Source organism: Prinia subflava, chromosome 19, assembly GCF_021018805.1.
Source record: "Prinia subflava isolate CZ2003 ecotype Zambia chromosome 19, Cam_Psub_1.2, whole genome shotgun sequence".
NCBI classification, from domain to species: Eukaryota; Metazoa; Chordata; class Aves; order Passeriformes; family Cisticolidae; genus Prinia; species Prinia subflava.
In genome coordinates, this window is record NC_086265.1 from 9823245 (window position 1) to 9849433 (window position 26189).

Here is a 26189-nt window from a genome sequence, read left to right on the forward strand (position 1 = left end):
TTCAAGGGAAATGGACTCTGGAGTTGCTAATCACTGGGCTGGAGGATTTTTCCCCCTAACACTTGTTGGTGATTGCTTCCTCCTCCTCCCTTTTGTGTTTCTGCAACACCCCAAGCTTGGGAAGAACCATCTGCTGATTTGATTAATGGCCCTTTTCTGAAAAAGCAACAGAGACAAATGTCCTCCTGAACATGGCAGAGAGAAATGGAGAAACAGGCTGGCTAATTTTCAGCCATTATTTTGGGACCCAAACTCCTTCCCAGTATCAATTTAGCTATTATTTCAAAAACTAATTAATCTTCACTCGGGCAGCTCCAAGAGACCTCAGTTTAGATAATTAACAGCCCATAGATTATGAAAATTCCTGCTTTTGGATCCCACTGCAGTGCTTGCCTTCAACAACACTCCTGCTGTCGTCCTGCTTACCAACTCCTTTTATCAATCCATCTCTTTTTTTGACAATCAAGAGTAAATAATTAGCTATGATGGATTTTGCTTGCTTTCTTTCAGCTCCATTCCTTTTTTTTTTTTTTTAGTCCTTAAACGTTCTTCAACCAGGCAATTTTTGCAGTGGTTTTGCACCTAATTACATCCAAGCAGAGCAAATTGCTGCTGCTGCCTGGAAGAGCTGGGGAAAGGTTGGGTTTGGCTTATGGAAAACTGGAGGATAAGGTATGAGAAAGGAGAAGCTAGAAAGTTGGGGATGGGATTCCTTTTTCCCCTTTTTCAGTCTTGCATGGTGTAACTTGAAGTTAAAACACGAATTGCTGGGCTGGGGCTGGGCTGACCTCCCATCCTGGCCTTTCCCTTGCTGTCACAGCTCTGATCCTCTGGGACACCCAGTCCCTGTGAGATTGAGCTCACCTTTCCAGGGTAGGAGTGCTCTATTTCCCAGGCATTCCCCTGGCAGTGTGCCACAGGGAGAGGGCTGTGGGGAGGGCAGAGAGGGCTGTGAGCAGGGAGATGCTCTCCCACACCAGCCCGGGTTTATCTCTCCAGATCGCGGCTTTAACAAGGCCCTGCCTAGGGAAGATCGCTAACGATTTCATTTCCAGCTGTGCTGTGAATTAGGAGGCAGCCTGCACAACAATGCCGAGCAGGAACGGGCTCGTCAGCTAATTACTGTCCCCAGGTCCCCCCACTGCCACCGCTGCCACCCGGGTCCCTAATTGCTCCGTGTCCTGCTCGCATTTCCCTGCTGCTGCTGCTGCTTCGTCCACAGCTCTCGCCTGGCTCTCAGCGGCTGCTGCTGCTCTCTCTGCCTCCCCCCACCTGTGTCAAGTTTATTAATGAAAATCTTATCTGTCTGCGCAGATAATGCCGGGAATAATTAGTACTCAGTGAGCTCTGTCGGGCTCCTCAGCTCTCTCAGCCCCCTGCCCTCATCTCCTGCCTATTTGCAGTTTCCCAGATGCTTGGTGAGTGCTGGGCATGTTTTGGGTTTGGGGTTTTTTGGGCGGTGGGAGGGGTTTAGATCTTCCTTACCCTGTGCAATTTTCAGTCTCATTGGCTGCATCCTCAATCCCTGCTTGAAATTGGTGACAGTGGGCTCGGTGTCTGTGTTCTCCACCCAGGGCACTCTTAAGGAAAAGCAATCCCATGCTGGGTTGGAATCAGATGCTCCTTGAGGTCCTTTCCAACCCATCCTGTGAAAATCGCTTGAGTTTTCCTTGCTCAGGGCACACCTGGTGCAGGTGGGGAGCTGCAGCCAGGCACTCTGGATGGGTTCAGTCCCAGAGCCCTGGCTGGGTTACAGCTCCCCCCAGGTCCCATCCCTGCAGGGAAGCAAGGGACAGCCCACCTCTGCATCAGGGACCTGTCCCAGCTCCCTTTTTTTTTATTATTATTGTGTTTACATTCGTTGTTTCTTGGCTCAAATCTTTCAGCCTGATAAAGGATGACAGCGCTCCTCGAGTGCCTGGGACGGCATAAATAATCCCAGTGCTGAGAGCGAGATTTACAGTGATATAAATGTCAGGAGTGAGCCCACTTTGTATTAATGGCCTTATTAGTTATGTTGCTGTAAAATACTGATACTCCAAGTTGTTAAGCAGCCATGGCTTTGCTCTGCAGCATTAATTCAATAAATTGGGCCTTTTTGATATAAATCTTAGAGTCTGCTGAGCCCCATTAGAAAATCCTTCACGAAGTGTCAAAGATCTCCAAATGGCTTTGGCTGAGGCACACCTGGGAATAAAAAAGCTGCTTGGTGTGCAAGTGTGGGGTGAAGGCACTGAATTCTGTGCCTGGGTCACAGCTCAGCATCTCCTGTGGGCAGGGATGTGGCACAGGGTGTCACACAAGCCTCAGGGGCAGCCTGGCCCCTGCAGCTCTGGGGGTTTTCAGCCTCCAGCTGCGCCCCAGAGGTCAGGGCTGGTGTCTCTGTCAGCCAAAGGCAGAGCGGGCTGCCACCCCAAGCTCAGGCACTGAGAGCAGGTCCCTGGAGGAGAGGGGAAAGGAGAGAAGGCTGGGGCTGGGAGGGTGACACTGGAGGGAGGTGACAGTCCTAGCACTGCTCTTATCCCTCTCTGTGCCCTCCCCTGTCCCTGTCACCGCCTCTGCCCTGCTCGCTGCTGTCACCTGCACTAATCCGGAGGTGAGCTGACAGCCGGGACACCTCTCCTGGCCTGACCCCTCCTCCCGTGCCCCGGCCGGGCTGCCAGCCTCCTCCTGGCCCTGGGAGAGGTGCCACTGCTGTCCCCATCCCGTCTGTCCCTTCTCTGGAGCCGCTGCTCCTGCCAAGGCTCTCTTGTGCAACTCTGCTGAATTTCTACCCACGAGATGCACAGGGATGGGGGGAAAGCACCACGATAATTGAAAATAAATGGTGCATCCTATGAAATAAATGTTCTGGTGCAGCCAGCTTGCTGCAGAGGGGTATTTATTTATGTATTTATTCATTTATTCATTTAGTTAGTTAGTTAGTTAGCTAGTTAGTTAGTTCTTCTTCTTCTTCCTAGAGTTCAGAGCTGCCTGGGGAAAGGGGCATTGGTAGGAAAGGAATGGCACTCCCAGGCCGGTGGGGATTGGGCTTCCACTTGTGGTTTGGGCTGTGCCCTGCAGTGAAGGCCTCTGGAGTGGGATGTGGGTGTCAGGTGGGAGTCCAGAGCGGGAAAGGCTCGTTCTGGGCCATGGCAGAGTGCCTGGGCTCAGTGCCCACATCAGGATGAGGGAATGGCAGTGCTTTCTCCTCTGCCACTGCTTGTGTGTGAGGGTGACAGGTCTGACACAGTGTCCCTGTTTAATGTCCATCCTCAGGCCATGGCCATGCCTCTGCTGAGCCACCTGCCCCAGGACCTGCCTGGCCCTGCAGCTCTGACCCACCAAAATCCATCCTCCAAACCGCTGGTGAATATGTGGCTGGGCCCTCAGTGACCAGAGCTCTGCTGCTGCCCTCCCTGTATTAACACAGGTGAAGCAAACAGCCCCTCTGCCCCAGGTGAGCTTGGTTTGAAATGTTCATCTGGTGAGGATTGACTCTTGACACAGCTGTTTGTTATGGGAAGAGGCTGCATTTTCCTGGGAGATGCTGGATTTAACCAGGAACACGAAACTTTCTCCTGCCTTGGATCCCACACATCACTGGCTGACCATGTCATGGTTCTTATGCCTTGATAAGACTTATCCTGGATTATTATTTAGCTGCTAATTAATCTTGAGAGTGATGTAAAGGCTTTGAACTGCTGTTTGAAGATTTGAGTGGATGGTTTTTGCTCTTGTCAAAGAAGGAGGGATTTGGAGGTGAGATCCCAGCTCTGAATGACGTTAAGTTGCTCTGCCCTGACAGGTCGGAACAGCTCCCGACTCCCTCTCCTGCCAGCACCTGCGGGGGCCCTGCAAGACAAATCCCCTCGGGCTCAGGAGGACAATGGTGCTTGGGGAGGGGTGCCAGCCGGGATGACCCTGCCTGGGGATGGGACACTCCCTGTCCCGAGAGTCGGACACCAGCAGGAGCCTCTGGGCGAGGTTTGCAGTTACCAGCCCAGCCCATTTCTCCTCCCACAGGCATTTTCCCTGATACCTCTTGGTGCTGAAGGACAGCTCAGACGTCTCATTAATAACTGCTGATGATGGAGCTCTGGCACCAAGGTCCCGCTGGCTGCTGCTTCCCCAGCCAGGGATTTTTAGCTGATGCTGCTCCCTGAAACCTCCAGCTGAAAACTGGGAAAAAATTGTGTCCCGCTCGCCTTCTTGTGGAAGATGCTCTTTCTCTGTTCCAGCCTCTCCTTCCTGCCCATGGGGCACACAGTGAGCTGTGCCATTGCAAACCTGCATCTTTTTAAAATACATTTTTCCTTTCTCCATGCTGGTCAGGATCGAGGGCAGCTCCATGGTGGGTTGATCTGCTGCTGCATTGACGTGGCAAAGGCTGGGGGTGAGAACCCCACAGCCTCCAGACGAGGCCACAGAGCTTTTAGGATGCAGTTTTCCCAAACTCTGTCCATCACAAAGCAAACAAAGACCCCCGAGCAGGAGGCAGCTGGCTCAGGGGTGAGCATCGATCGCTGGCTGCTGGGTGAGACCCAGGCAGAGCCCCAGCAGTGTCAGGAGGCAGCTCCAGCCCCCCCAGCTTCCAATCACGGGCTGGGAAGGAAACCCAGCCCGCTTAGGAATCAATCATCTGACATCTGCTGTCAGCCTTCTGACACCCAGCCCCACCAGCGAGGACCCCAGCAGGAAGCCGGGTGGATCTCAGCTTGTTTTGGTCTTAGTCTGACCTGGTTTTGTGATAATGTCATCATCCATCACTGCCTGGGGTTGTGGGGAGGGGAGGTTAAACTCCTCCCTCACACTCCACCGCTCCCCTGCCACTGCTTTATCTCTGCAGAAGCTGCATTTGAGGGCAATTCACTTTGTTATTAATTTATTTTACACAGAGGCTCTTCAAGTGCCAGGGAGCGGGGCTGGTGTCACGGGGACGCTGCACAGCCCAGCAGCTGCAGTGCTGGAGTGCAGCTTGAGGAGCCAGCTCCTCCAAGGGCAGCAGGGCTGAGAGCTGGGAGCCTGCTCATGCCTGCATGGTGAAACAGCCCCGTGGAGACCGCTCTGGACTGCAGGACTCCTTCTTCAGCAGCTGCCAGGGCTGGATCAGGGGTGGGATTGCATCACCCCGCGGGACCTGCTGCCCCAGGGACTCGGTGCACCCTGGGGATGGCCCAGCTCAGTGACAGGGACAGGTCAGAGCTGGGTGGCCGTGGCCCATGGGTGTCCCTTCAGCAGGTGATGTGTTTTGGTGAGCCCAGTGCTGGAGGAGCATCTGCAGTGCTGCACTGGCCCTTTCTCAGCTGCATGGATCCCCCATGCCTGCAATCCCCAGGGAAGTCACCCACACAGGGCTGCTGCATTCCCAGCTGGAGAAAAGCTGGTGGAGGGCCCAGCAGCCTGGGGGACCCTTGGAGGGGGTCCTGAGGTACCCCAAGGTACCACTGTCCCCCCCAGCCCACACTGCCATGGCTTGTGCTGGCTCTGGGGACTGCGTGTGCTGGAACCCCTCATGTGGGTTTTATGTGCCTTTAATCTGGTAGCAAAACTATATTGCAAAATGTAATAAATGCGAGGTTTAATCAAACCCAGCCAGCCAGCACTGATGGAAACTTGGTGGTGGAAGAAAATATTGCATTTTTGTTTGTTTATCTTCCTCTGTGCCCCTGGGGTGATGTCCTGACTCTCGTGGGGGGCTCCTCATGCTTGGGGGCACAGGCTGGATGTGGGGCCACTGCCAGCCAGGGGCTCCCAGCCCACCAGCTCCCAGCCCCACACCTTGGCTGGGCTTCCCAGCACTGGGATCTTCCTCTGCAGCCCCTTTCTCTTCAGGAGGGTCTCACACAGTACCCCCGTTCCAGGAGCTGTGTGGGGCTCAAGCCCTCCATTCCACATTTCCTATCACCCATGATGGCACCAGGATCTGGTCTTAGGGTGTCTCCAGGTCTTGTCTGCCTAAATCTCAGGCACATGGGAAGGTTGAGCATCTCCCCAGGCTGGGAACAGCCCTGCCAAGGGTGAGGATAAAACCACCAGGTTTCTCTGGCTCTTAATTAGGGGCAAAGCGTCCCAATAGCCAGCGGGTTGATGTGGCTGGGATTGAGGAGAGAATCCGCATTTTCCCTGTGCATCAAAGCCCTGGGAACGCACCGGATCCCGGAGATGCGGGGCCAGCTGCTCCGGGAGCCGCTGCTCCGCTGCCGCCTCTCTCCAGATGGCTTTTCTCAATGAAGCCTCTCCCAGAAATAGCTGCGCGCTCGGCTCCGCAAATAGCTCCTCTCCTGAGCAGAGGAGGCAGCGCGGCGGGAGCGGCGTCCTCTGTGTCCCCTCCGCCCTCCCGCGGGCCTCGGCTCTGACCCCGCTTCCCCCTGGCCCCTCCGCCTCCGGGGCGATGGGATGTGCGGGGATCCCTGGCTTGGAGGAGCCGGCAGGCTGCTCCCTCAGCCCCACAGGAGGGACGGCTGGTGGCTTCCAGGGCAGGGCAGGTGGCCCAGGGGACCCGGGGCCACGGTGGCCAGGCTGCTGTGCTGCCTATGGCCCTTTTGATGTGCTTATTGTGCCGTCGTCAAATGGGGGAACACAATCTTCTCTGTAGGTTTAACCGATTTATTAATAGCCTGTGATGTCAGTAATAGCTCATCCATAAATCTGATCTTAAGAATTTATGGGGCAAATATTCCGGCGCCGTATTAAAGACACAATTCATAAATGCCTGTAAGTACCAGCAGGAGAGAGTGATCCTGGGGGAGGGAAAGGTGCAGAGCTCAGCCCACCACGCAGAGCCTCCACAATCTTTGAGAGGCAAATTACGTGAGAGACTGTCCCCTCCAGCTGGAGGTGCCTGTGGTCCCCGAGGATGCCACCCCTGCAGGCTCCCGGCCCTCCCAGCCCTGTCCCCGGGGTCCCCACGACCTGCCATCCCCTCGTGCCCGGCCCAGGCTGCTGGTATTTACCACTGAAGTGCGCCGGGTGTAATTGCTAATCAGATACAGGCAATCAATCCACGCTGCCGTCGCTGGGGAGGGGCTGCTTCCCTGCTGAAGGTGACTCCTGCGGGAATTCAGATTTAAAAATAAAGGCGATAGTCATCAGCAGTTCATTAAACTGGCATCAGGCTCATTTGCACTCAGTGAGGGGATGGGGAAGAGGTGGCTCTGTCGCCTCCCCTGCCCTCACTCTGGGGTGGCCGCAGGAGACGCTTCCAGTGGGATGAGGCTCCAGGAGATTTGTTCCTCCTGTCCCGGTGGTGCTCCAGTCGCGAGTCAACAGTGCTGTGCTTTTAAATGCAGACCACCATTACCGGTCATTAAAAGCTCTGTCAGCACCCGGGCTGCACGGGGGGAGTCCCGGTGTCACCCCGGTGCCACCCCGGCGCTGGGGACACCCGGCTGCCCTGGCCCTCCTGCTCCGCAGGGATGTGTGCCTGCCGGGCCGGTGGCTGACACCCGATTGTCCCCTCGTGCTGGCCTCGGAGCTGGGAGGGGAGAAGCGAGGGGAGGGCACGGGGGTGCCGTGGTGCAGGAGGGATGCGGGGACAGGCACCACACGTGCCAAGGATGCTGGGGGGTGGGCTGAGATCCCGGAGCCGGTGGGGGCTGCGGGGCCTTTGTGGACTCACAACCCATCGTTCCCAAGGATGGACCATCCCAGCAGGGCTCAGGCGCTGTTTGCAGCAGGGTTCCCATCCCTGGGAGTGGGCACAGGCAGAAGAGTGATGCCTCTCCATGTCCTCCATCACCTGCCAGGGACAAAACCATCCCACAGCATCGCTCCCTGCTCCACACCTGGGCCCGGGGGCTTCGTGTTTCCTCTCCATGAGCCCAGCAGGATGCAGCCCCTGTGCTGCTCACGAAATCCCAGCATGAGCAGAGCTGCTGTTTTCCTGTCACTCTTGGCGATTCTTCGTGGAGGAGGGAAGTGAGGCAGAGCAGCTTTGGTAGTGGTGTTGATTCACGGCTTGTAATTTAATTAGGAGAGATCAAAAGTGGATGGCATTAAAAAATAAATCAGGTGAAGGGAGTGGAGTTCCTTTAATTACAGCTTGGATTTGTAACGAAGAAAGACTCAATCACAAAGGAAAGAAAAGGTGTCAAGTGGAGAGACACCTTTCCCGGGTTAATTACCGCTAACGGGGAGGGGATGGTCGGGCTGGGTGTCGGTGAGCTGGAAACCCCGCGACATTCCCAGGGATGCTGGCGGTGCCTGGTGGGTGCAGCGCAGGATCCTCGGGCTGCTGGGCGGTGAAATGGGCTGAGAGCTGTGGGGGCAAACAGCTCCGGGCCGGGCCAGGCACGGCCCGGGGCAGTGGCAGCCAGGGCGATCCTGTTTTTGGGGACTGAGGGCTGTGCCCGTCAGGGACCCGGGCCGCGCTGGCAGCAGCCCGATTTGTGCAATAATTAATTCTCCTTTGATCATCTGCTGTGTAAATCATCAGTGGCCAGAAGTTAATCATGCATATGAAATGAATCCTTCTCCTGCCTTAATGAGCGCTGAATCGTGACCAGCATCTGTTTACTCCTGACACTTTCATCTCTTTGACAGTCTGAACAATCAGTTGTTTCCGATAATCTCCTTTTTATTTTATTAAATATATATATTTAATAGAATTTATATACGTCTGAGAGCAAGCAGCCTTTTACTTCGTACTCCTGCTCCCAGCGTCGCCCCCCTAATCTTTGTGGGTTTTTAGCCTCAGGCAAGGATTTGTGTCTGGGAGCGGTGCGAGGGCTCTGCAGGCACCCAGCTCCTCGCCGTCCCACCGAGGATGATGCTGGCGGGGCTGGTGATGCTGGCGGGGCTGGTGATGCTGGCGGTGCTGGTGGCAGGACTCCTTCCTCCCCAGCTGTTCGAGGCTGCGCTTTGCGCAGTTAACAGCAAACAAGAAGCCTTTTCGAGCGTTTCCGCCTCCATCTACCTGGAACGAACCGCAATTAATCCACCGCCAACGCAGCGCTGTAATTGGATTAATTAGAGCGGAGCTGGCGGCGGCTCTGGTCCTGGCTGCAGCCTCCCCCAGGGGTGGGATCCGTGGGATCTGTGGGATCCGTGGGATCCGTGGGATCCGTGCCTGCCTGCGCCGGCAGCACCGGGGGATGCCGAGGCAGCGCTCCCGGCCGCGGGCGGTGGGGCCGGCTGGTGGCTCAGGGAAATGACCTGCCCGCTAATTGGAGTTGATGAGGCGTGGCCTGGTTAACGGGGCTTGTAAGAGACAGCAGGAGCGGAGGGGGCTGTGGGTGGGCTCTGCTGTCAGCCAGGGAATCCCGAGGAGGAGCCGGGTGGGTGTTAAGGCAGGTGGGGCACGGAGTCATCTTCCCCATCAGCCCAGGCTGTCTGAGGGGCAGTGGGTGGTGTTGCCTCTGCCCCAGGAGGGGGATGAAAGGGGAGTGTGAGTCCTGCAGCAAGGCTGAGTAGGACAATCCTGCCCATCCTGGACTCTGCCGTGCTGCTCCTGTGCCAAGCCTGGTGCCCACTGCCTGGGGGAGAGGTGGGGCACAGATCTGCAGGGATGTGGTGCCCCTAGGCACAAGGAGGATCCCTAAAGGCTGTGGGAGGATGTCAGCCCTGCTGTCCTTGAGCTGAATTGGGTCTAACCTGGCTCAGCTGGAAACCAGTGGCCACAGGGGATTTACAGCAATTGCCTAAATCAACTGGAAAAGCCCTTGGGAGAGCCAGAAGTTCCTGTGCCGGGGGCTGCAGGAGCACTGAGCTGGCTGCTGGTGCTTCTGAACCCCTCAGAGCAATCCTCACAGGAGCAGGGCCATCCTCAGCTAACCAGAGCAGTAAAACCACCCCCAAACCACTGAGAACAGGCTCTGCACCCTAAACCATGCAGGACCCGAGGCTGGGGGCTCCATCTCTGCTGAGGGGAGCCAGGAGCCAGCAGTGCAGCCACCAACCCAGCTCAGGATGCTAAGGAGGTGCTACCAGCAGGCAGCACACAGCCTCCAGGTATTCTATTCCTCCCTTTACCCGAAAGGAAGAACAAAATCCCACTAGCTCCTTCATTCTCTAGAAAAATTAAGGTTGGTTTTTCTTTTTTTCTTTTCTGAGATGAATCAGCCTCCCCAGGAGGCAGCTGGGGTGAGGTGTGGGATGCAGCCTCTGCATTTGCCAGGTAATTGAGAGCTGAGATGTCCCAGGAAGGACATCAGGGCTGCTGCAAGGGGGTGTCTGCCAAGCAGGAAGGAAGCCCTGGGCTCTTCCAAGATCCCAACAACAGCCAGCAGGGAAGAGGACCTTTCCAAGAGCCACCAGATATCCCCAACAGCTCTGGAGCCTGTGGAAGGTGTGGGACCCTTTCTGGAAGATCCCATTGTCCTCAGGGATCTGCTGTGACCTTTGGGCGAGCTCCAGGAGCTGTCAGTTCTTGACCCAGCTTGCAAACCAGCCCGAACGGTGACAGCAAGGTCAGCGAGATCTGGGGCTGCTGAACACGTCCCTTGTCACATCAGTTCCTGTGGTGTGCTTGGCTGTAATTTAGCCTGGTTTAATTGTGCTTAAATTAGCCACAAATGGAACAGCACTGCAGCTGCTCTCAAAAATATATAAAATTACAGCACACTAAAACATTTTCACGTTTCATTAGTGCGTCTTAATGGGAAGTGTCTGCTCCCCAAACTCTGTTTTTACCCTCCAGAGCAGTAAAAGTTTACACATTCGCAGTTGTGCTGCCCATTAACACTGCAAAATGCTCTGTGTGTTTGGCAGGGGCAGCGCCGCTCCCCACAGGGGTGGGAAGCCTAAAATTTTGGGGAGTGGGTGCTCTCCTGAGGCACCTCTGGACGGGTGGGAGGGAGCCGAGCCAGGAGCACCCTGAATCCCGGGTGGAGCAATCTCACAGCGCAGGAGGAGCACCAGAGCCCCTTTCCTGGGATGGTGCTGCCTTCCCCCCAGCTTTATCAGAGCTCCAGTTTCCTCCCAGGCAGGGTAATGCCTCCAATCCACATCAGGAAGCTTCTTCAGTGGAAGCAGCATTTTAGCAGAAGCCTATTTAATGCTTAGGCTGACGCCCTCGAGTGCTTTATTTTAAAGCATTTTTGTTCTTCTCTATTATCAGTAATAGTCTATAAAAGCCAAAATGCAGCACTTTGCTCCCTCCTGCTCCATCCCCCTGAGGTTTGGGCAGCCCTGCATGGCAGGGGCTGAGGAGGCTCCTTTGTCCACTGCTCCCACTGCCCCAGCACGATAATCCACAGGGGGAGAAATCCAGGGAAAAAATCTCAGCTAGAGGTGATTGCATGGGGTCAAACCACTTGTCCCATCAGCATTCTCCAGGCAGATTTGGTTAAATACCTTTGGTCTTGGGCAGCATGTTCCTGGGGATTCATGTTGTGAAATGAGTTTTAAAATCTGAATCCAAAGGGAAAGGCTGGGGATTGTCCCTTGTCCCTCTCCCACCTTACCCAGACCTCAGCTTCCCCAGGGAGATGGATTTTTGTGCAAGAGGTGGCCAAGGAAGGGTGAGCTTGAGCAGTTTGGGGAATTCAGACCTTCTCCTGCTTCTGGCTTGGCTCATGGGGTCAGTGCAGGGATGTGCTGGAGGAAAGGAGGCAGGAGCTGGGCTGTCACTGGGAGCTGGGGTGAGCCAGGAGTGGAAACATCTTAGTGCTGCTTGGAGCAGGACGTGCATCCTGAGTCTGACACCTCCACGTTTGCCAAGCTGGAGGCAAAAGCCCGGTGCCTTCCCACTCTGCAGCCCACACTTGTGCTGAGCATCCCCAAACTCCCTCCTCCAGCCAGACCCTGGCTGGGGCTGGGATCTGGCTGAGCTGCCAGTAATTAATTACCCCAACAGGCAGCGGTGTGTTCGGTGTGTTCGTGTGATTGGAGACTGCTAATTGCCAGAGGGGAGGGCAGTGGGAGGAGAGCAGCCCTGCTCTCCCCGGCTCCAGGGCACATCCTCGGGGCCCTGGGACCCTCTACCTGTGGTCGGGGGCTGCCTGTGCCCCCCGCAGCCCAGCCACGAGCTTTGCTCCCGCTCTGGAAAGCCAGGCCCTGTCTCTTGTGCTCGGACACATGTGGCTGCGGGCTCTGTCCCCTCCGTCCCCCTCTGCCAGCCGTGTCTGACATTTCGGCGGTGGCACCCGGCGAGCAGCGGCGGCTGCGCAGCTTTGCCGAGTGGTCCCCGGGGGCTGGCTGGCCTCCATGGCCACTGCCACTCAGAGGGGAAGAATCATATTTTCAGCTCCAACCCTCCATCCCCTTTTCCAGTCTGGAGCTTTTTTAGAGCCAAAGGGAAGAAAAGGACGTGGCCTGGCTTCCCTGCCTCCCTCTGCTCCTGTTCTTTCATTCTGCTCTTCTCAGTGGCTGTGAACAGCTTCGCCTGGGAGCGCTCACAGTGTCTGTCCCTGCGCCTTTTTCTCTTGTACTGCTTAAATATCTGGGCTGGGTGGCTTCGGTGGGTAAGCAGGGAGGGAAAAAGGCTTTTGTTGGAGCAGACACGTGGGCAGGTGAGTTGCAGAGCCCTCTCCTGCCGACAGAGAAGCCACCTGCTTCCACAGAGGCCAGCACAGAAAGCCGGGGGGGACACACCTGGTCCTGGGGAGGGAGGCACAGGGCCTTGGCAGGTCCCTGATGTCAATCTGGAGATGATGGAGAGGCATCCAGTGTCCATCTGGAGATGATGGAGAGGCATCCAGTGTCCATCTGGAGATGATGCAGAGGCATCCTGAGATCCAGGGGCTGGCTGGGCGTGTCCCATCCTGAGGTGGTGGGACACTCCCATCGTGGTTTTTCACACTCAAACCCCACAGGTTTCCCTCTTCCCTGCACAGGCACAGTGGAGTCAGCACTGATGGAGGGGATATGGGCATCTCCATCATTTATCGACCCAAAAAAGGGGAGCACAGGTCCTCCCCCCCAATATCAGCCCCAGCAGCCCCCTCACACCAGGTCCAGCACCCTGAAGCTCCCGAACTGGGCACTGATGGGTGGCCCCTGTGGGCAGGGGATGCACCCCAGTGCCCACAGCCTTGGTGCTCTCCAGGGAAGGCTGCAGCTCCACTTCCCACTGCCCTTATTTCCTGCCTGGAGAAACTTGGGCAGGGTGATGGAGGGAGGGGACAGGGGGACACTGCCACCATCCTGTGCCCAAGGGGCCAGCACAGCCTTGCAGCTGCCCCAGGGCTGTGGGCACTCCTGCGTTTCCTGTGGGTGGAGAAAGGAAGGACAGAAAATAAAAAGACACCTTTGGTGAGTGCCTTGATCTCGGATGCACCTGGATATGGGGACAGGTAGAGTGGGACACCTGGGTGCTGGGCTCTGCCAGGGCTGAGGAGGGGAGCCTTGCAGGGGAAAAGGCCATAAAACAGGTGTTTTCTCCTAGAAAGGTGCTGAATTCCCTCTTGCAACAGTTTGATTCTGCAAAATGTATTTACCATGCTAAAGATGGTCCAGCAGCAGCCTCTCACCACCATCTGAGGGTTTTTCTCAGCTCAGCACACAGTACACATTGTCCTGTGGCTGTTGCTGCTTCTTCAGCCTGCAGGCCACGCCTTTCTTGGGAAAACCAGCTTGGATCCAGCCCCACTGAGCATCCTCTGGATGGGTCCATGGCCTAAACAGTTCAGTGTCCCTCCACATCTCCCACAGCTTCCAAGGCAGAGCATCATCTCTCCTCCTCCTCCTCCTCCTCTCCCTCCTCCTCCTGCCTGGCCAAAGCAGGCAGTGTCTTGCAGGACCCCCCTCCTGCCAGGCAGGAGCCAAGAGAATAATTGGTAGGTGCTTCTGGAGTGCCACGAGCAGAGGGCACTCACAGCCTTTGTTTACTGACTCTTGATGATAATGAATACTTCCAGAGATAATTACTGACTTTCTGCCCTTGCAGTAAACCTGTTTGGCTGGGGAATGGGGTGGATTGAGAAAACCAGGCTCTAGCTCTCCCCACTGGGTACAAGTCAAACAAGGAAACAAACAAACAAACCACCAAAAAACACCAAAACAACAACAACAAAAACCACCCCAAAAACTGCCAAAAAACAATGCCCAACATTTATAGAAAAATATTTGTGCAGCTCGAGGACAAGCCCAGTTTTCTTCTCTCTGCTAGGGGCAACAGATTAAAACTTAATCCTAGCTAAACACATTTTCTCCTTTCCCTCCCTTGGGATACCTCCTGCACACACAGAGTTTCTTCCTGCTGATTCCTGGCCCTGGGCTTGTCCTCCTCAACAGCAGCCCAGTGCCCACAGTGGGGGTTCACCAGACCCCTCTTTGCTCTCCATACCCTCTAAATCAAAGCCTGTGTGTGGGAGGGGATGAGACCATGGCCCCTTCAAGTGTGGAAGAGGGAAAAGCAGGGAAGGCATGGCTGGAATTCCTCTGTCCCTGAGCCAGGTGGGTCCCTCTCACATTTCCCAGGGCGGGTTGGATGCTGAGGAGAGGGTTTGGAGGTCAGGAGGGTTCTGGTTTTTTAATTGTGGGGTACAGGGGGCTGAGGGCTGCAGAGCCAGGTGTGGCAAGCAGGGCTGGGGGCCAGCAGCCTCGGGGAGAGCCTGGTCTGCAGCCCCCCGTGCATGGGGGAAAGCCCTTTATGTCACTCAAAATAATGAAAGAAGAGCTCTTTAAGGAAGACAGTTTTAATATTTTGTATTATTTATATTTTATTTTATACTATTATTTTTCTTTTATTAATAGGTTCTAATTAAGAGGAAAAAGTGCAATTATCCTTTAAGTCCCAGTTTCCCTGTTCCCATCCCAGGACTCACTGGCTCTGCCACAGTTTATTGTAAACATTTGAACCTGGCAGAGCCCCACGTTGCTGCTGGAGCTGTAAATAACCCGGGCTGGCATTTATGGCACTCCCATGGGTGAGTAACTGAGGGCTCTGTGCTGCTGATAAGCAGTGGTCCCACAGGTGCCACAGCTCCAGGGATGCTGTGGCCGTGTCCACCCCCGTGGGACCAGTCCCACAGCCCCCATAGGGACACCAGCCCCAGTTCAGAGGAGTGTTGGCAATGCCACGGGTTAACAGACACACCAGAAGCACACAGCATCCTTTCTGCTTATGATATAGTGCTTTTTCTGGGTATCTTGTAATGCTTTCTCAGGCTGTTTATTTATGAGACAATTTATTACTGCGCAGTTATTCTATAGCAGGGAAGTCTATTCCTGGGAGCCTCCGTTAACCCAGCCAATTGCTTAATTGGCTCACTGATGTCTCCACAAGGTACGCCAGGAGAGAGGCTCACAGCCTTCCTCCTGCCCACACACCACCCGTGCTGCTAATTTAATAGTGCAAACATTTATTATTCCTTTTATTTGGGACTTAATGTTAGGGGGATCAGAGCTGGGATTGCTGGTGGAAGGGGGTGAAATGCCCTGGAGTGCCACTGGCTGCCGCTGGGGTGCTTGGGCTCATCCTGCAAAGCCCAGGGGATGGTGATGCCTCGCAGGGTGTGCGGTTAATGAGGCACCAGCCGAGGGCTGGGGCTGACAGTGCTGGTGGGGCTCCTGCCTGAGCCTCACCCCACCTTTGGGTCCTTCACCAACAAACCAGAGCAAGATTGGGAGTGTGTGTACTTACACCTGATCTCTGTTTACTGAGTTTAATGTGCTCTGAAGGGGACACAGGTTCCTAATGAACAGCCTGTGTTCTACGGAAATGACTGGAAGGGCCAGAGGAAAACCAAGCTTGGGTTTGCTTGGGTGGGGAGTCCTGTCCCTGCCCAACTGCAGGAGAAGAGTGCTGGGCCAGAGATGACTGTCCTGAGGCTGCTGTGTGTGCCCTCCCCAGCCAGCTCTAGACCTCTCAAGCCCTTTCTCCTGCTTCTTCTGCCCTTTCCTGACTGTGACAGTCCCTGGAGCATCCCCGCTCTGACATCCGCCCGCGGCTTGTGCAGCGCGCCCTGGGCTGGAGCAGAGCCGCGGCTCCGAGCCGGCCTTCCCCAGACACCGCCCTTGGGCGCTTTCCCGTGGGGTGCAGCCTCCCAGCGAGCATCTCTGCGCTGTGCATGAGCGCTGTCCATCCCTGTCGGGTTTTCAGGCATTGTCTGGCAGAGCTGGCAGTGTTTCTGTAAGCCCTGCTGGATCCGTGCCCGCTCTCCCCGCTGCCGCTTCCCCACATCCCTCTCCAGGCGCCCGCACAAAGCCCGGCCCGCGTGTGCCACCCGTGCTGCGGGGACAGCGCTCCTGACCCCGGCTACCGGCACAGAGGGGGCAGCAAGCAAAACGGGGCAGGGAAGGAGGAGTTGGCAAACAACGCCGCCAGAACGAGCCTCCTGCTAATGTTGTATTTGTCGCAAAGAAGCGATTAAGTTTCCCCATGATTTTCCTTCTTCTCCGGCTCCCACCGCCTATTGTTCCCGGCTCCATTATCCCCCCGCCGCTTACATAAACGTATCATGCGGGTTTCTGAGGCACAATAGAGAGAGTCTCATTCATCCAAGGTCACCAGCTTTTACTTGCGCTTCAAAGCATGTGGTAGAAGAAGCGTTTTCTCCTGAAGACGTTTCTATTGTACTCAGCGCAGAGGCTGAGGGAAATTGCAGCGCTGCACTTGCACCGCCCCAGCTTTCTTCCCTCCTCACGCGTCCGGTCCTGGCGGGTCAAATCCTGCCCTGGAAGGTGAGGAATTGTTTTCTGTGCTGGCTGGGACACCACTGTGGGATTTCCAGCCTGCCACTGCACTGAAGCCAAGGAACTGCATGCCCCTTCCCAGTTAAATAGGAAGGGAGGTGGAGAGGACAGGGGAAAAAAAAGAGCTTGTATTTCAAATTCTCTGTCTGGTATGGGTCTTGGTATGGATGAGTTACAGAGCGGTCTCTACAGCCTCCTGCTGCTTTCTCCCTCAGCCGTGGCTGCAGGGTCTCCTCTTCTTTACTTGTGTCCGGTTGGGACTGGGCAAACACGAAGGCCTTGCAGCCCCTGTGGGCGGACGGGGACTCGCTGTGCCCTGGCCGCTCTGTGCCCCGCAAAGGGCAAAGTGCAGCGGTGCCCCGATCCAGCGGAGAGCTGCAAGCGGCCTCTCGGCTGGGGAAGGAAACGATGGGGATGGCACAGGGACGGTCCTGGGGGCTGCGAGGGGGCGAAAGCCCCCCAGGAGCCACCTGGTAGGGGTGAGCAGCGTGCGGGGGAGCGGACACGACGCGAGCGGGTGGCGGGCCCCCGGAGCCGCCCCCTCCCCTGCCCGGGCTGGGCTCGGCCGCTCCGGGCGCAGCTGCGGCGGGGGCGGTGCCGGGGAGGGGACGGCGGCGGGCCCGGCCCCTGTGCCCGCCCCGCCGGCACAAAACGGAGGCGGGGGCGGCCGGGGCCGCACTCCCCGCAGCGGGCCGGGCTGCGGGCCGGGCCGAGCGGGGGATGTAGCGCTCAGCACCGCGGACAGCGGCGGGGCCGGCCGGGGGCTGGCCGTGGCTCCGGGGGCTATGGCCGGCGTGCAGCAGGGCGAGAAGCAGCTCTTCGAGAAGTTCTGGAGAGGCACCTTCAAAGCCGTGGCCACGCCGCGACCCGAGAGCATCATCGTGGCCAGTATCACCGCCGGCAAGCCGCTGCCCAGGTAAGGGCTGCCGGGGCAAGGGAGGGGGCTCTGGGAGACCCGTGTTCTTCTCCACCTCTGGTCCCCTTCCCACCATAAAGAGAATCCTGAGTGTCTCCCCCTGCCACCAGCAGTTCGTGGCTGGAAGACCCGGGGCACCCTCCCCATGCCTGGGGCTGGGGGATGCCGGCTGGCTGAGCCCCCTCTCTGGGCAGTGCTGTGTTCCAGAGCAGAGCAGGTTTGGCAAACTTTGGCTCGGTGGTGCTTGGAGCCTGGCAGCTGGCTGAGCCCCAAGGAGAGCAGTGTGAGGGTCTGCAAAGCTCTAGCTGGGCTGCGGAGTGGGGGCAGTGGTGGGGGCATCAGCTGGAAAGTGTGACCAGCTCTGTGCCTGCTGTGCAGAGCCCTGGGGTGTGTGATCCTGCTGGTAGCCTCTGTGTCAGCCCTTCACCTGGGACCCTTGGGGAGGTGAAGCCCGGGGAGGGAAACAGCCCCCAAGGGCTGGACCCTGCCTTGTCACCGAGGGGAGGCTGGTGCCCCCCCAGGGACGCACAGAGCCTGGTCACTGCCATGGGCCAGGACAGCTCTGGGGATGGTGGCCCCACGTCCCACAGCCGAGCAGCCTTGACTTTGCTCATCCAGTACATGTCCTGTTCTCTTGCTCCAGGAAAGTCGGTGCCCCCATGTTTTCCCAGAGGCTGAGAAACAGAGAAACCTATGAAAAGCAGTGAGGGAGCTGCAGGTACCCCTTGAAGCTCTCCGCCAGGCTTCACACAGGCAAAGGTCCGTGTGGCTTCCTCATAGCCCACTAAATTTATGCCCACTCTAATTTAGACCAGCTTTATTTCACTGACTCTCTCAGTATTTGTTAATAATATTGTGTTTGTGCTGCTTTTATAAAGGACGCTTTTGCTGGCGCTCCTCTCTCTTTGCTCTGTTTTTCCTCTGCTGGCTTCTGCTCAGCTGGTGTGGAGAACCAGCCAAAGTTCCGTGTCTGTAGAGGAGAGGGGCTCAGTCTGCAGGAGGCTGGGTGTTGGGGCTCAGCCTGTACTGGGGAGGAGAGAGATCCTTTGGAATGAGCCATTTCGGATGCTTCCCATGCCAGTAGAGGCTGTGAGCCACAGCAGCAGTGGGGATGGGGGTCCTGCCGCTTGTGCAGTGTGGGGGTCCCCTCTGCCCTTGCAGCTCAGCTGCTGAGTGGGAATTTTTCCAATCTCTCTGGTTCCTATTAATCTGGGTAGGAAAATGGGAAAGGCACGGCTTCGACCTCCAATTGAGAAGAGCAACTCTTGTTTCCACAGGCAGTGTTTGCAGGGCTTCAGCCTTTGTGGTGGAGAGGAACCACCGTGTTTTCCTCCATCCCTGCTTTGGGTATGGTCGGCACCTGAAGGGCTGAGGGCTGGCTTACACACACTCCAGCCTGAAGGTGCCTAAGTGAGCCATGCTTAAGTATCTTGCAGCTGGAGGTGTAATAAGGCAACAAATTCAGGTTTGGGGGAAATACAGCCAGCCTGGGTGCCAGGAATAATGCCTGGTTCTATCTAGCCACCAGTTTGCATTGTGCAGACATCGTCGTGGGGCTGAGCACAGCGGCTCAGGGTGTTTGCAGATCCATTAAAAAGTTCCCAAATGTGTGCACCTCTCCATGCTGTTGGTAGTGAAAACTCCATGGAAATGAAACAGTCCAGGAGCTCTTGGCACACAGCAAAACGGCCCCACCAGCTTGGCTTTGCTGTGGTTTGCACCTCGGCACCCACAGATCCAGGTGTCCACGCTGGGCTGTGCCCCGGCTATGCCGCTGCTGGCTCGGCAGAGCCTGGCTCCCTTTGTCCCCTCGTGGCAGCTGCTGCCAGCCGGGCCCGGGGATGTTCCCTGTGGTCTGGGGGTTCCCAGCTGCACAGAGCAGGGCCAGCCCGGTGGAGCTCACCCGAGGTCTGTGGGGCACTCACTGTGCTCACCCTGTCCCAGGCACGGAGGGGCTCTGCCGCTCCAGGGGCTGCCACCAAGGGGACAGGGACACTGTGGTTCCCACACCAAGGGCTGTGGGGACAGGGACACTGTGGTTCCCACACCAAGGGCTACAGGGACAGGGATGCTGTGGTTCCCACTCCAAGGGCTGTGGGGACAGGGACACTGTGGTTCCCAGCTCTTCTCAGCGGTGCTGCCAGCTCGGCTCACATCCCACAGGGCTCTGCCAGGAGCCCGAGGCTGCCGTCTGGGCAGGATCACACCTCTGAGATGCCAGATCTCACATCCCCAGGGGCGGTCCCCACCGGGCTGCAGTGATGTCCCCAAGCTGGCACTGGGCTCATAGTCCAGCAATAGCCAGAGCCAGGCTCCTGCTCCCCATCCGTGCAGAGAACAGACCCAAGGCTTGCAGCAGCTCCTCTTGTAGTGGTTTCCGTGCCTGGCTCTGCTCTGGGTTTGTTTTTCCGGAAGATTTCGCTGCGCCACTGCTTGGATCAGCCTCTCTTCCCTGACGATACTCCTGGCTAATTTAAGAGCAAATGACTGTGGTGCCAGAGAGGAGATGGGGAGACCAGTTAGCCAAATGAAATATTAAGATGACCATCTGGATTCCTGTTTTCTCCCACACTTGACAGCTGGTCCCCTGCAAACACCCTGCCCTGGATCCGGCCCCATGCTTCCCACAGCAGCGGAGACGCTGCCATGGTTTCTAGGCCAGCGCTGCCCACCTCCCCATCAGTTTTCTTGGCTGAGCCTGTGCCCTTGTGGAATGTCAAGGGGCTCAGCTGCAGCATGGGGGGTCTTGCCAGGGACCACCCCAGTGTCCATAGCCCAAAGCTATCCCTGCAGGGTGCCCTGAGAATGGCTAAGGGCTCAATCCTGCATCCTTGTGGGGCAGCAGTGGGGTTCCCTGACCAGAAAGTATTTTTTTTTCCCTTTCCCCATCCCTCACCACTACCTTCCTGCTGCTTCTGCAGGTAAAGCCTCTTCCATCTAAATTCCCATCAAGCTGTCTTGGAGGTTTGGAGGGTTAAAGCTCTGCTAAACCCACGGTTCATCCTGGAACAAAAGAGTACATTAATACCTTCCCTCCTGCTCCTGCTGGGGCTGGGGGGGGCATGAAATCCAGTCCCCCAGACAGCTTTGTGCCCAGAGCAGAGCTCTGCCAAAGTAAATGGATTATTGACCAGTTTGCAATGTGAAAGGAAAAACTGAGGTGATGGGGAAAGGGGCTTTTCCAATTAACCTTTTCCCACACAGGGCCTGGTGGGGCTTTGCTGTGCAGCTGAGGGTGAGGGACTGGGTGGTGAGGGGCTGGGAAAGGCTGGGGCTGACCCAGAGCTTGCCTTTGCAGGGGAATTGCTCCAGCATATGCAAAATCCCAGTGTGGGATTTGAGGGGGTTTTGTGCCCAGTGTGCTGGGAAGGGATGGAGTCAGGGACAGGGACTACCTACACTGCCCTGAGCCCCTCTGCCAAACTGAGGTGCCCTCAAGTCTCTTTCATTGGACCATGAGGATGGGGCTTTGGCTCTGGTGAGCTGAAAATGCTTTTAAAATCTCTGTTAAGGTGCCACCAGCCTCTGCCCAGCTTTTGGGGATGGGTATGAGCACCACGCTCTGGCCCCAGCCCCAGAGCAGGATCCACTTTCCTCCCTCTGGGCTGGGCTTTTGTCTGCATCTCTCCCCTGGCAGTGACCTCCGACAGCGCGGGGCTGGGAGCCCTGTCCCACTTGGAAGCCTGACTTCTCCCAGCGCTGCTGAGAATTTCATCAGCACCGCTGCCGGGACCTGGGGACATCCAGGCAGGAAATGCTCCTGGGTATCCCAGGGAACTGGAGCTGGTGGGAGTCTGGAGGATTGCAGGATGATCCTGGAGGTGATTTAGTTCTCTGCTGCCACACTGCCAGCCACAATACTGTTGGCATGACCTGCCCTGTCCACAGAAACTCAGCCAAAATCCACTTCTGGGCACTCTGGGGCTGGGCCCTGTGGGTGCTGGTGTCAGCTCCTGGGGCAGCCGGTGATGCCGAGTGAGCGCCGGCAGCGCTGGGGGAAAGGAGGCTCCTGCATCCCTCCCTGCCAGATGGTCTAAGTGGGTCACATCAGGGCAGCGCTGGGGATTTGTGCTTTAACCCTCAATCCCCCGGGATGCACGGTGCACGGAGGGGGAGGGATGTGCTGCTCAAGTGGGATTAAGCCATAGTTTGCCATTGCAGGTGATCTTAGAGAGGAGTCGGGGTGCTGCGGCAAGCGTGCTGGGACAAGGGTGACGTGTCCTCCCCGCTGCTCTGGGACAGGGCAGGAGCAGCAGTGGCACTGCAGTGTCGGAGGTCTCGATACCCCAGCGAGTGCAGAAAGCAGCTGCAGCTCTCCTGTGGCCTTTGCAGTGACTTTTGGCCATCCCAACCTCTGGCTTCCCAAGACACCCTTTGGCGGCCGTGAGTCCCTCTGGTCCCCAGCGTGCTGGCAGCCCCTAGGCAGGGACGTGGGGTGTGCTGCCGGGGAAGAAGCCCCCCTGGCAGCCCTGCAGTGCGGATGGCCCCCCATTCCCGTTAATCCTCCCCCTTGTTGGCCGGGCATCTGTTCCGCGGGAAGAGGCGGCGGCGGGGCCGGCCGCCTGGCTGCCATCTGCTGCCTCCATCCCAACGAGCCCAAGTGCTAATGAGCCCGTGGCCCCGGCCCAAGAGGGGGGAGAGGGGCTTGAAAAGAAAAGCGAGGGGGAGAAGAAAAGCCCCTTCCTCGGAGGGGCTGTCAATAGCGAGGCTTTTGTCTGCCCCTGCCCTCCGGCTCCAGCTGGACTGCGCTGGGAGCAGGGAGAGCTAATTAGGCATCTCGGGAACTGCCGGGAGGCTGGGGGCAGCTGAGCGAGGGGAAGAGCTGGGAATGCCCGCAGGACCCACTCCCTGCTGCTAGCAGAGCCTTCATCATCCTCATCCTCCCTCTTTCCCCTGGCCCTGTCCATCTGCCTCTCCTCTGGGCTGGTGCTGGGCACCGTGACCCTGCTGGCCTCTCTGCTGGGAAACGCTGTGGTTTTGGGGACAGGTAATTTCTGACCTGTAAAATTCCACTTGGGAGCTTTGCTGAGCTCTGGCTGGAGCCCACACCATGGTCCAACTCCCACGCTGGCCAGCAAGAACACGGGCACAACCTGGCCCTGCTGCTGAGAGTGAAGGGCCACAGCAGCTGCTGAGGAAACACAGGATGAGGGTCTCCCAAAATCCAGGATTTGCTGCTGCCTCACCTCTGGCGAAGGGGGAGCCTGTGGTGTCCATGCTGTGCCAGGGGAAGCACCATATCTAATCTCTTCAGATGAGGGATGAAATCAGGTGGAAGGAAGCAAAAGGGAGGAGAATTCCATGGGCTGGCTGGAGGATGGTTTTGTAGAAATATTTTATTTCACCCTTGAACAAACCCACTGAAAACACTGCCCTGGCTGCTAGGCAGCCCCATGTCTGTAGATGCTGGGGGTGCCAGGTTTGTGAGGCACTGGTGGGATCTGGCACCTCGGGGGGCTGTGCTGACCATGGGGTCCCTTCCCTGGCTCAGCAGCATCCCAGCACTTGCGTGAGGCTGTTCCATGGAGTGTGGAGAGGGTGAGATATGACAGGTTAGGGTCTTGCAGGACTGGGGTTCTCCCTTGCCTGGCTCAGGTAGCAGCACCAGCTCCAGCCAGCCCCCATCCCTGCTTTTATCCCATCCCTGGAGAGGCAGGAGAGCAGGACACTCGAACCCCAGGCATGTGTTCACACCCCTCCCGCAAAGCCCTGCTAATGAATATTTAGAGCTGTGAGGCCCTAAATAATAAATAGCAGTGATGACCTTGATGACAGGGATTGCTAAGGAGCTCCTGCCCAGCTCCAGGTCCTGTGACTGCCTGTGTCTCCTTGCTGTCACCATCCTGCCCCCATCATCTGGGACAGCCTGTCCTGCTGCAGCTTGACTCCAGAAAGGGCCTCTGCAGATCCCACTCTCACTGTGTGGGGGTCTCCTCTCTCACCAGGCTCCCTGGGTTTGGGAGATTTCCCTGGCCTTCTCTGCTCAGTCCCATTCCTACCCCTTTCCACATCTCCATGGCTGGTGGCTAGACCTTTCCATACCTCCATTTCTCGATAAGCCGGACCTATCAAACGCAACCCCCACGTCACTGAAATGAAATCATTTCATGCATGACCACCCTTTCCTTTTCTCTCTCTTTTTTTTTTTTTCATTTTCTCCCTGTGGGCACTGAAACCTCTTCATCACTGCAAAGCCTGACCTGGCCAGAAAATCCCACCGGTGTTTCAGCTGCAGAGAGTGCCAGGGCTTTTGCCACAGCCCACAGGGGCTCTTTGTGTTCTGAGATGGGTCTGCTGTGACTCACAGTTCTTCCCTGTGACCCACACACAGCTCCCACTCCCTTGGGTCCTCCTCTGGCCCCAAATCCCTGGCGGTGCCCTCAGCTGGAAAACAGGGCTGGGTTTGATGCCTGGATTGGAGCCCTTTGGCATTCCCGGCAAAGAGCGGGGAGAAAGGCCAAATCCCGGGAGCCAGCTTGTGTTTGCAGCCTTGCTTGATGATTTCATAGGTGTCTGCAAAGGCACAGAGGCTGTGCTGCCTGAAATTTGGCGGGAGTGTGGTCCCAGCAGCACAGCATCCGGACCAGGCTTTGGTGTGGATCTGGCACGTGCCGGGGATGAGCGGGCTGGAGCATCACCCCAGCAGCATGGCCAGGCACAGGGCCCACGTCTGTGCCACCATCTCCTGGCAAAGGCCACACGACCCTCTGCGGGACACCGGGTGCTGTAAAACTGGCTTCTCCATCAGCCACTCGAGCCGAAAGCGCTGACAAACACGGGCAGTTTAAAAATAGCCATTTCTTTCGCACGCGGCGGGAACACTTTCCCTGCCAGCGCAGCAGGGACTGCAGGAAGGGCTTACAAAAAATAATGCAAGTGGCAAAAAAAAACTCTCTTAAAAACTGTACTGGTGTTTGAGGCGGGCTGAAATGAGTCCCTGGTCTAGAGGCAGTGAGGCTTGGGCTCCACCAATGACCCATTTAACTCACTATGTTTAATTTATGTCTTGTCATTAATGGAAGAAGAAGCAGCTGCTGCCCAGCCCCAGCCAGGGGCATCTCCTCACTCATCCCCGAGTGGGAACACTGGGGGCAGGGTCCTCCTGCCCGTGGGGCTGCTCTTCTCTCTCCTCCCTGGGGCAGGAGAGGCTGTGACTTGCTGGTATGGGCTGTGAGGGCTCCCTGCTGCTGGTTCCAGGGCTGGGGTCAGGTGCTCCTCTCACAGCTCACAGGGTGGCTGAAATGCTCTGAGACCCACAGGCAATGATGAGGAAATGGGTTTTCACTGCCACTAACATCAAATTCCAGCAGCGCATCATCCTGCTGGAACTTGATGGCACTTTGGCTATGGGCTGGTTGTATTGAATTTATCTCTGTGCCCACGTGTGTTGCAGGGTGACTGGAACAGAGTGGGGCAGGAGGCTGGGATTTGAGCTACATTACCGCCAGGATGAAGAATTAGCTACTGCCCAGCAAGAGAAATATTTTTGCATTAAGGGAGATTTCACGGTTAAAGAGCTTCTGCTGCATTAATCTGTGGGTCAGCTGGAGCTGCTGTACAACCCCCTGCCCACCAAAGCCGTGCAAGTGTAACACCCATCTATAAGAGCATGTAAATATAACAGAACCTGTTCTCCACAGCTCCACCAGCTGCAGCCAGCAGAGCATCCCTGCCCTGCCAGAGCATAGACATGGCTGTGGCCCAGAGGGTGGGGGAGGCAGTTTGGGATTTGGGCAGACCTACCCCTGATGCTGGTGCTTTAACTCAGAAAACTGATTTCCTATAAAGCATTTCCCCTCTTCAAATCACCCTGCTCCGATCAGAGCCTGGTCAGGATTGTTATGATGGGACAAGCAAGACAACTGTCTTCATCACTTCCTTGAAGGGATGGGTTTTTATTCTCCAGAAAATTCCAAGACTGGCAACTTACAGAAAATAAAACCCCAAAGCAACAAAACTTGTCATGTGTCACCTGCCCTTCCCTGTGTGTGGGACAGCCTGAGTTATCCCTCACCACCCACCCCATCCCTGCCTTTGTCTGCCCATCAGCCACGCCCTGGCTGGGATAGAGGGCGAGCAGGGCCAGCGGAGGGGCAGCAGGATAATGCCACGGAGAGGGAGATGCAGGGGGTCTGGGTGGGCACCATCAGTAGAGGAGGAACAATGGGAGCTGTGGTGTAACCTCTGAAATGGGGAGGTTTGTAGCCTGACCTGCTGGGGACCAGTGGAACCCACAGGCTGTCGGCTGTGTCGTGTGTCTCCTAATCGAGGATGAGCTTGGTCTCCTGGTTACCTCTTCTGGCCCCTGGGAGGCTCTGTGTGGGGCTGAGCTCTGCAGGGCATAGGATATGTTGGCTTCCTCTCCCCTAGGATCCCTGGACATCCCCAAATGCAGGGATTTCATTTGTCTGGTGGCTGGAGAAGTTGTTGGCATCATTTTGGATCAGTCCTTGTGCTCTCAAACATTTCCCATGTGTGGGTCAGGAGCCATTGAAGGTGAAGGATGTTCTTCATATCTTTTGGAGGGGTTTTGGATGTTTTGGTGAGTCCAGGCTGCCAGGGTTCCTGTGTCTATCCCTGCCCTTACTGTGAATGTGTAACATCTCTGCACCTGCAGGGGCAGAGTGAAAGGCTCAACACTGGCAGCACGTGCCAGTGGAAGGGTTAGCTCCTGCTATGTGCTGCCTCGTGGCAGTAGTTACTCCCACATTGCCTC

The 26189-nt window shown here is 56.7% G+C and overlaps 1 protein-coding gene across 1 annotated transcript in view; it reads left to right on the top strand.

The window, feature by feature from the left end:
- Positions 1 to 8746: 8746 nt before the first annotated feature.
- The window catches only part of SRRM4 (serine/arginine repetitive matrix 4), a 51082-nt gene continuing 33639 nt past the window's right edge, over positions 8747 to 26189 (top strand). The window contains 3 exon segments of the mRNA XM_063416380.1: positions 8747 to 8908; positions 16056 to 16210; positions 16898 to 17473. Coding sequence (XP_063272450.1) covers positions 8747 to 8908; positions 16056 to 16210; positions 16898 to 17473 — 893 coding nt within the window.